The sequence below is a fragment of the Pholcus phalangioides genome, unplaced genomic scaffold, assembly GCF_987345545.1.
Source record: "Pholcus phalangioides strain wild (caught in Gottingen) unplaced genomic scaffold, Ppha-v1.0 ptg000009l_1, whole genome shotgun sequence".
NCBI classification, from domain to species: domain Eukaryota; kingdom Metazoa; phylum Arthropoda; class Arachnida; order Araneae; family Pholcidae; genus Pholcus; species Pholcus phalangioides.
This window is the reverse complement of record NW_028301602.1, coordinates 24,482,967-24,493,896: the sequence shown is the minus strand read 5'-3', so window position 1 is coordinate 24,493,896 and position 10,930 is coordinate 24,482,967. Positions and strand designations below refer to the sequence as shown.

At 38.0% G+C, this 10,930-nt stretch overlaps 1 protein-coding gene across 2 annotated transcripts; it reads right to left on the bottom strand.

Annotated features, from left to right (window-relative positions):
- Positions 1-3,043: 3,043 nt before the first annotated feature.
- On the bottom strand, positions 3,044-7,262 carry LOC149082577 (uncharacterized). 2 transcript variants are annotated; one of them, XM_089235832.1, is made up of 2 exons: positions 7,122-7,262; positions 3,044-4,377 (listed from the first exon to the last, which is right to left on the bottom strand). In XM_089235832.1, the coding sequence occupies exon 2, from the start codon at positions 4,369-4,371 to the stop codon at positions 3,223-3,225; it is 1,149 nt and encodes a 382-aa protein (XP_089091958.1). In that variant the 5' UTR covers positions 4,372-4,377; positions 7,122-7,262; the 3' UTR covers positions 3,044-3,222. The 2 variants fall into 2 exon arrangements, with proteins under 2 accessions (XP_089091958.1, XP_089091957.1); XM_089235831.1 differs by lacking the exon at positions 7,122-7,262 and adding an exon at positions 6,958-7,020.
- Positions 7,263-10,930: the final 3,668 nt, after the last annotated feature.

Sequence of the window (10,930 nt, the reverse complement as noted above, 5' to 3'; positions counted from 1 at the left end):
CAAAAACTAGATTCAATGAGAGTGTGATGATGAAGAATTAAAATTTCATCGGATGCTTTTTGTAGTTGAGAATGCGGTAGTGTCATAGTCACAAAATGAAATATTCCTAATCCACCCCAAAACCATCAAGGTGGGTCCACAGAGAACAGGACACGCATCATTTCCAGAAACCTTTTTCCTCTTTTATCTTACTAAATTTTCTATTTTGAAGAGATATTCGGGTAAAATAAGAGATATTCTCGCCCAACTCAGATAATACTTATAGTATCCCATATTATCCGGCACAGCATATGCGAAAAAATAGCTTTCCATCTAACCGGACGGAATTGCAAGCTGAACATTAGCACAGCACAATGAAACAAGACACTTTTATTATGCATTCTGCTTAGCTTAAAATTATTGGGCATATTTCCAATAAATAATAAACAGTTTTGAAAACTTGCCTGAGTAAATTTCTGGAACTGAAAAGCAAATATTTTCCTATAGTAGACCTAATGATGGTGACGACAACCGAGCGTTACTCTCTCAATAGCATCATGGGGTATTTTGAAGTTTTTATCCCTTTACCACATGAAATCCTACCTGAAGGCAGAGAAAACCTGCGCTATTCACAATAATCCGACTTCTCCATATCACCCATAGAGTATACAGTGTGCATATTTCTATATTTCAAGAACAATGTCATTTGCCCATTCGCACTACAGTAAATCCGCGTAGATCAAACCGTATTTACTCTCTACCACATGCACACAAAGAATATTTTATACACACTATGTACTTTACAAAACACTTTATTTTCATAGCGCCAAGGTTTTTTTCAATTCAATACCATATGACATGCAAATCATCACTAATCTACCTCATTTCAGAAGAAAGTTTAAAGAATATCATCACACAATAAATAGTATTGAAATTTATTTCCACATATCTTATATATGTTTCCACATATCTTATATATCGTTCCACATAGCTTATATATCTTTCCACATATCTTACAATTTATACCACATATCTTATATATCTTATATATGTGTGTCTATAGTTATTTGTGGGCCCCCTTCGTGGCCTGCTGGCGACGTGCGTATGCACCTGCCCATGTAACCTCAACTTTTTGTTTTCTTATCCGCTGGTGGTCTTTTGGTGCTTAGTGCTCCGGATATTGCATCGCTCCTCCACCATGACCCAAACCCTCTGGGTGATCAGCTTATATCCCCTATGGGGACAAAGCTGGGGCCATGGTCGGTTTCGGGTCCCCGCGATGCGAGTCCGTCACTATGACCACTCGACCACCACAGCGGCGACTGCAAAACCTATTACTTATTTTCTAATGTCTATTAAATGTAGTACTCCCAAAGCCAGCCACGACATATACAGTACACGTATATACATATACATTGGCGTACACAAAGGGGGAGGGAGTTGGTGCTCTAACCCCAGCCCCTTGAATAGTGTTATTTTGCAGGGAAAAAGGTAGAAACCCCCCTCAGAAGAAAAAAATCTGAAAGCCCCCCTCCTCGAGAAAATTCTGCCTATGCCTATGTGCATATACATTTCTTTTTTTCATTCAACATTATAGACATACTCACGTATTGTGCATATTTTACCAATTTATTTCATGATACTTTGTATTACTTTAACTACATATGCTAATAATTAACTCGATTTTGCATTCATGTGATTTTAATTTTAATTTTCTTCAATCAAAAGTTTGTATCCGTTTTCAATTTTCTTATGATTATAACCCCGATATTGGCAGTCTTGGGTAATGACATATTTGAGTATGTAATTGTTAATAATAAAGTAAAATTGAAATTTAAATTATGGATTTGAAAAATATACTGCTCGAAGAATTATGGTGGCATTGTTTTTTGACATTCAAGTTAGTTTGATTTGCAATGTTGGAACCTTTGTGGATGAAACGGTGTGATGCTCACACTGGACGGTGTAAGTGGGCGTAAATCCTGTTCTGACTTTAATTATCTCATACAACAGATTTCAAGGTCTCTCAAGCTAGCTTTATGTCGAAGGAAAGCTAATAGACCAATCACCCCGATGGCAGAATCCATGGCCCCCACATAGGAGGGGCTGACAGGGCTCTAGCCCAGGGGCCCGGGAGGATTACAATTTTTTTTTGCTTATTCACGATATAAATTAACTACAGAAGGGGCCCGTTAAAAATCTGATCGAGGGGCCCGCAAAAGATCCCAGCGTAGGGGCCCCGCTACAGGATGTGGGAGCCATGGCAGAATCTATATTTCAAGTTAACATTCAGAACACTTTATAGCAAATCAGTATATGCTGGAAAGTGTGTGCGTCTTTATCCAAGGCCTTAAAACGTGTTTTACCCTAATTTATCCTGTTTTTGTTAACGTTTTTCCGGTTTCTGAATTCAAATATCTCAGCGAATATTGCACTTAGAAACATGGATCTTCTTTTGTTAGTCTCGAAACACAGTCTGTGCCACAGAAAACTAACTTCAGCCAGCACCTCCTAGAGATAGAAGGCCTATGCACAGTTTGCCGTAAACGTCATTCAGACTACCTAGCAAGTTTTCCACATTTTGAAACACATCCTATTTCGTTTCTTCTTATTTTGGCGTAGAATCTTCCTGATTAGCTCACAAATACCGCATAGTGATTGGATGTGGGGCATAGAAATCGCCACAATTCTGAGCCCAATCACATTTCTTTTCCTTCCAACGATGATACTGGCACGAGCAGGGAATTTTTTTTCCCTGAATATTCTGAGGAAAAATGGACTACTTACTGACATCCCAAGCAGGGTGCAGAGGCCTTCTATCTCTAGGAGGTGCTGCTTCAGCCCACCAACACTATGCTGCCGCCGCAGCGAATCCAACACGAATCACCACAATGCCAGCCAGCCATTCTTACACAAGTGTATAGGAATATAAACTGTAAATCGCGGTCTATTTTTTCCCCATACGCAGAAAATCGTCAAAAATTATCAAATTGTAGATTTAAATAATTCATTCTTCGTAGTCCATGAATCATAATGAATGCATAAACACACGTACGTACCAATCTCGAAAGTTAAAATGTATTATTATTCAAAATATCAGTGGAAGATAAAGACTGAGTTTTGGCTGATTTGAAATTGTTTTATACGCAATATACCTACTGTTTCTAACACTTATTTTTTACTCCTTACAGTTTATGAAAACTGAAAAACTGAAACATAGAACAATTGTTCGTAATTCGTGTCTCAGGACATTAAACACCTGTTGCCTTTCATAACGTAACCTGGTATTCCACAAACGAGGTTCCTGCATTTCTTGAAGAAAGGATCGTATGATTCGCCAGCTTTACACTTATCAATTTTACCGACTTGAACACCGTCTCTAGGATTTACATCGAAAAGAAGCGTGAACGAAATCGGTGGTGCATATCCACCACCACCACCAAACTGAGTGACGCTACAAACATTTTCTGGATCCAACTCAGCGTAATTGCAAATAGCACAATGAATGTTTCGATAAAATTCATGAGAGCTATTTTTTTTCCAGGCATATATGGGAGCCATATAAGAACGACATTTCTGTAAAACTGTTCTATCAGACCACGCCGGATCACAATCTTGTATGAGATCCAGTAAACAGGGCTTCAGATTTGGCTGATTTGGAGTGTCAACGGTTAACCAAATATTATGAAATACATATCCATACTTAGAATTACACCAATGTCCCCAAGTTCTACGTTTTTCATCGTATGTCATGTTTGCAACGACCTCTTCATTTGAATAATTTGAAAAATGTCGCTCCGCATTAATTTTTATTTTCCACGGGGTTAAGTTCTCAGGTTTTGCCCCATTACATATTCCACAGAATACGTTTTTGTAAGTCCGATCAATTGTATGGTCGAAAGCTGGAACTAGAGTGTAAGGATCTCGTATGTCCATGTTATGGCACTTGTTCCGAATTTGGGAGTCTCCAATCCACCTCGAATTGCATTCGTCTACCATAAAGAAAGAATTTGGAAAGTCTTCATCAAAAACTTCTTGGCTGTAACGTTTTACGCATACTTGACGGTTGCGGCTACGGTAAAAGTTTGTTCTATGTTTTCGGTAAGGCGAATCGACGCAGCAGGTATCGAAATGGATGCAGAGCGCACCGCAATCACATTTTCGAGCACTCCAATTGTAGAAATTTTGATCAATCAGTCCATTAACTTCATAGGTTGCGTTCAAACAATTGTCGGACTTACAATCTGCTCCTAGATTTTTCAGATCCTCTAAGGTGACGTCATCATCAGGCTGATCATCTATGCTATGTGTCGATGCAGCGAATAAGCTGATGGAAATGGCACATAACAGCATCGTGACGTTGATTTCCTTCATATCTCCAAATTTGTGCATGGAAACCTGTAGATGAAATGAAAAACAATATTGCACATGCATATAAATCTATTTTTATCATTTCACTGTTACCATTTGTTACTATTTCCACATGTTACATGATTTCTATTTATACTCACGAAGACCTCGTCATTATTTGGCTGTATAATATGCTTTTGCGGAAACCGAAACAGAAGAAGATGCCATTGGATTGCTATATCGTGTCCCTCGTTATTCGAATGCCTGGATCGCTCAACAAAAGTTTGATAAAAATCTTTTACGAAACTTGAAAAAAAAAACACCAATAATGGTATTGCTTACATTCACTCTAATGTAACCGATGCCCTTATTGGTTGCATTTTTCAAGTTTCATAAAAGAACTTTTCTAAAACTTTTGTAATGTATGTATATTGAGAATAATATACATATTTTTCCAATCAAGAACTGTCAAAATAATGAATGAAATAAGAAGCAAATTCAACATTTAATAAGATTTGAAATAAAACCTCCTGCGTGTTTTTAATCATTTTTCATCCAAAGTTGGTAGAATATTGACAACATAACAAGGGCGATGATATTGGTTTATACGAAAAAAAATTTATCATGTGAATGTTTTCTAAAAAATGGTATTTGAATTCATTTCCTTAAAACAAGAGCTCCTTCAAGCGTGTGGTTGTTTTGCTCTTGTCACAAACGCTCAAGCTGATTAATTCCTGTCAGACTCATGAAAAATCAATTTACCTTATTCCCTCGTATTAGCCGCCATGTCGCAGACGTCAGGGGACACCAGCTTTTTGAATGTTAGAATCTGGTCAATTCCCGACATCCCGGCAAAAAATAGGTTCAAGGAACATCAATTTAAATTTTATTCATCACATCAACAAACATTGCGCAAAACGAAGAAAGTCCATTCAAGGGATCGTTGTCGATCCATACTGGGTGGACACAATCATTGTTGAGTTGATTATCATCGGATATACTCAAAAGACCGGTATCAATTTATACTATGCGCTCATTAAATAAGTGAATCAGAATAAAATTACGGTTATTCACTGTAGTAAACGTATTTCACCCTGAAATTTGGTAGCAATAAGGAAAATTTATCATTTAGTTATCGCTTTAAATTCAAATACAGGGTGTCCCATCAAAACCACTCAAACTCTGCACAGAAGTAACCAATTATGGGGGTGTTCAGATACAAACCACAGGGGGGGGAATTCGGATAATGAACTTCGTTTAAAGCAACAGGTTATGTCTGCTACACAACATCAAAGAAGAGCCAACATATACTGACTGGAACTCAAAAGGAGGGCCTGACATGACTGTGACTAATTCCAATGAAATACAATGCTCTCTAACGAGGTCAATCGAACCCATGCCCTCTTGCCCAGTATGCAAGAGGTCCTGGGTTCGGGGCCCGGCGGAGACAAGATGATTTTTCTTTTCTAGTTCACCTCAGCATAATATCCCGAAAATAAATGTTTCCTTGATATCTTGGGCTGAGAAAAAGCCATCTATATCTCTGGAGTTTAGAAAGTTAAAAGAGAGACCTTGCTGATGATTAGACAGATCTAAATAAGCGAATGTTAATTACCGTATATACTCGTGTATAAGCCCCCCCCCCCCCACTTCAGGACCACCAAAACCACAATAAATTGAAACCCCGTGTACAAGCCGACCCCCAAAAATCCGTGCATTTCAGAGAAAAAAAATTCCTATATTTTTATGCAAAATCAACAGCTTACGAAAATTTACAATAGAAAATGATTCAAACTTTTTAATCCGTTTCTCCAAGCTCGTCGTAATCCATCAGATTATCATAGGGGTCGCGGCATCTTCGTTTTCATCCTCATCTGGGCTGTCATCGCCATTGTCACTTTAAAAGAGGATATCATCTTCAGTTCCGACCATCGCATTGCTGATGCAACACTTTTTGAAGGATCGGCTGGGCGGAAACAGAATGCTACGCCTCATGTACCCATTAGCACACTAGGCCAATGTCAGGTTTTTCCAAGGCACCACTTTTTGTTGTTTCTTTATCATCGGAACTCATCCATTCGATCCACAAATTCCTCAAATAGTCTGAGTCTTGTAGATGCTCACATCTAAAGGCTATACAACCGACGTTATCCTACCTAGTGTCGAAGCCAATGATGTTTTCGATTTCTTTGCCTCGGCTTTGACATAATCCGTTTCATGCGGGGTTTGAACATATCCCATACCATTAATGCCGGTTTCTCGAACACTGCTGCAAAAATTACTACTGCCGATTGTGGGGGTCGATGTTCTCTCATCAAAAACTGACCAGAGTATAAGCCGACCCCCCACTGAGGAAAGAATTTTTCCACAAAAAAACTCGGCTTATACACGAGTATATACGGTATGTTTTATGTATATTTTACGGGTGAAGATTGGATTAAGGATAAAGCTAGCTACAGGTACAGCACTACGATAGTAAGGTTTATCCAGTTCAGGGCTTTGCTCATAACATACGATTATACTTAAACGGGATATTGAAAGCAGCATTCCAAATAAAGGTGTTCTGCTTAATTGCAAATATCAGAAAATATTTTATCCTATATGATTAATAAAAGTATAAGCATACACCAAGATTGAAATGGGATGTGACGACTCAACGGAGGTGATGGGAACCTACCCGTGTAATCTGCACAAAATAAGCATTTACAATACAAGTAGAAAATGAGACGCATTTTTCCTTTATCTTAAAAATAATAACAAAAAAGACTAAACAAGTGAAAGAAATAACTTACCTAAGTTCAAGAAGTAGTTGTAGACGAGGAAATGCTTTTATGACAGTATGGATGTCCTTCACTGCCAAACATGAAGTCTCAAGTCGATTCTCTGCGTTGTCTACGTCAGTATAGTTATCCGAAAAGAACGCATTATATTTCTTCTCATCCTTCGTATTTATAAATTCAGCTTTGTTATATAAAGAAGAAATCTGCATGCAACCGGTTTTTGTGGATGTCGCGAAACTTTGGTTATCAATCATGTCACGTTTACATACAAACCTATTCATTTTTATGCTATTTTACTTCTTTGAATATCATTCCTAAAATCTTCCTCAGTTCTCACATCGAGTTCGAAAATAAGATTTTTGAATTTCTTCTAAACAAAAAAAATTGAAATGCTAATATATACTCAACAACAGAGAGCAAACGCGTCAATATTTCTGAAGGAATCTTTTTTTTTTCTTGCATCATTAGAGAATTTCTACGTTTTAAACATTACGTTACGCTTTTTACCATTTTCATTCTTCCAATATTTTTTTCCTGACCACTAGACCAGACCATCTTGTACCGATATCAAGTTAGATATTCTGGCGTAGGAAATTTCTCGTCTTTTTTTTAGTGTAGTTGTTAATGCGTCTGTAAAATCCGCTGTGAAACTCTCGTAGACCATGATTCAAATCCAGCTCTGTAGAATCAACCGGTAATCCGCGGTTTATACGCAGGAAAACACGGTAGTTTCAGTCGAGAATTCCGCCTCTCGTGACGCATTGCTAGCTTCGTCACTCGTAGCTACCAATCACGAAATTATATTTTTCCTCTTGCTCGAAAAAGAAGTGAACAATTTAAACACGCGTCCCGGACACCCAAAAGATTGTCAATGATTTGTCAATAATTTACTCATCCTTAGCGGGCTTTATTGGGTTTTGCGACTAATACTTTCAAGTCCGAACTTACCCTCTTTTCAATGCGTAACTCCACTTTTTATTAGTTTGTGCATTTTGTAACTTGATAGACTTTTTTATATTAAAATTTTATCTCTTTTTCCGTGACTTTATAATTTTCACTGATCCGTTCGTACCCACAGTGGTGGTTGGATGAAGTTGGTTTCCTGTGGTTCACAACTTCGAGGCACGCATGCGAGTCGATTTCAGAGCTAAAGTGTCTCGACGCCGAGAGCAACAGGCCTACAAACAGTACAAATATTCAATCACTTCACTTCTTAAATATAGATGGAGCACTGAAAAATCAGGCGTAATACTATATACGCACTCAGACTGTTAGATACACACACCACACTTCTGGCACAACTCGGTAGTAAATGCCCATGGCGATAGGCCGGAATTGTGCTCAGTTTGAAAGAAGGAAAGAATGATGTAATAGTATTTCGCCCCACCCCCATCCCAACCCCAACGCCGAGAAAATAAAACGAGGAGCAGAAATACACTTTAGATTTTTCTACCATTTATGCATTTACGCATATTCCTTTACTGTAAAGGAAAGAAAAAAGAATATTTTGAAAAGCCTCTCTCTCTCTCCTTCTGTAATCAAAATGTGAACAAGAGCTAGCTCTTGTAATGGAATGTAAAACGTGCTGGAGTACGAAACAAACAAAAACCAGTCTCTAGATTCGAGTAGGATCTGCAAATACTGTATTTCTTATTCAACTCAGTTCAATCATTTTTCACTGTCAATTTTTTTTCTAATTTGTCTGGACCGTGGCGTCGGAGCTGGGGGTTCTGTGGAAGCTCGAGCATCCACGGTAGTTTGTGGAAATGGTACACTGATGTGCAAAAATTAAGGACGAAACGGTTTTCCTAATGTAACGTCGTGCTAAAATGTTCCAAATTGATAAAAATAATACCATAAGATCCTCAAGACGTGAGATCATAGAAAAAGTAAACAAAACTTTCCAAAAAATGAAATCCAAAACGTAACGAGGAACTTTATTGGAAAATTAGCTTCGAGTCCAAATCGACAGATGATCGAAACATCCATGTGATATGTGACTAGCAAGGAAAATCCAGCATTCAGTAGAGAATATCATCAACCCTGACTGCAGTGTAAGATTTACATCGCCTGCCTATGCTGAGTACAAGGTCGTCAACGAGCTGTTGACGCATTGCTGCCCATTCCTGTTGTAGCTCCAATCGCAGCTCCGGAATCATTGCTGGCGGCTGGTGACGTGCTACCAAGCGTCTCCCTAGAGTGTCCCTCACATGTTCGATTCGATTTAGATCCGGGACCTTGAAGGCCAATCAATTCGTTGAATATCTTCGCTCTCCAACAGCTCTGCGACAGCCACTGTACGATGAGGTGTAGCGTTGTCGTCCATCAAGAGGACCTATAGCGTCTCTGAACAGCCGCACGTGAGGAAGGAGAACTTCGGTACTGGTGACACGGGCAACAGTGACTGAACCACCTTGGAAGATGTACAGGTACCAAGCGTAACCCCTCCACGAACAAGAACTCCGCCACTTCCAAACTGGTCACTTTCGATGGTGGTGGAGCCGTTATTCCGTATTGTCTCAGCCGTTTAAATATCGAATGATGTTTACTGCTGTAAAAAACATTCAGGGACCCGCGTCTGCCGAAATTCAGAAATTTGAGCGGAACTGATTTTTATAAGCTGTGTGTGTTGTAAGCACGTGTACTAAGTGGTGCTTCAATTCCATATAGCATTCCTTCAATGAATTTATATTTTTCAATAGTCACAAGGAAGCACCAAAGAGAGATGAAGAATAGAGAATGGGCTGGAATGGGCACGAAATCATATTTTAGGCAGAAATGTGTTTTGTGCAGGGACACGAAATCATGTTTATGCAGACAAGTAGCTTGGTATTCTATTTGGTGGTGCAAAAAAAATTTAACTCACATATGTTCCAGACGCATGTTTCCAGCAGACAATAAGGTTGAGCTTCGATAATGGTATGGGCAGCATTTGCTTCTAATTGTCAGGATTCCTCAACTTTTAAAATTAGTTGTCGAAACTCTGATGCTTAAAGGAAATCCTCGAGAACAATTTGCTACTGATTGGAGAAGATTTAAGAGGACCACACTTGACATTTCAACATTATAACGTGTGTATTCAAAGATCTCCTGCCACATAAAAGCTTTTTAATCGCAAAAATGTATCAGTTTTAGACTAGCCAACGATAAGTCCTAACTTAAATCCTATTAGGAATGTATGGGGCACGATATGTTTGCAAATGAAATACGGTACTCGACTGTTGATGACTTGAAGAGGAAACATGGTACAGTTTTGATGTTGAAACCCTACAGAATTTAATTAGATTCATGGAGGATAATGTGTTTGAGGATGTTAGAAAAAATGAAAAGTCTATCAGCTATTAAAAGCCTGAAGCATATCTACATTTACAGGAAAAAGTTTTTAACAAAGGCCATTTAGAATATTTACAGTATCAAGAATACAAAAAAGGGCTGTTTTTAAAATGGCTTAAATGTATTAAAATTTTTGTAAATCTGAAACTTTTGAGATATTTTTGTATTTTTTGTATATTTTATACATTTTTTTATATTTTCGATACTATAAATATTTTAAATATTCTTTCGCAGAAAATTTTTTTTTCTATAAATGTAGAAATGCTTCATTTATTATCCATTAAAGAGCGCTAATTTTACTCTTCACATTTTTGTTGTTATTTTAAGAAAAGTGCATTATCTAAACTTTCGAGATGGTCTGTATATGTATGCAAATTCACCATCACTGATTATTATGATGCTCAGTATAGTTTATCATACGTGAACTGGTGAATGAGCAATGATTTCGTGTTATGCGCATTGGCAATGGTGAATAATGACAGCTGTGA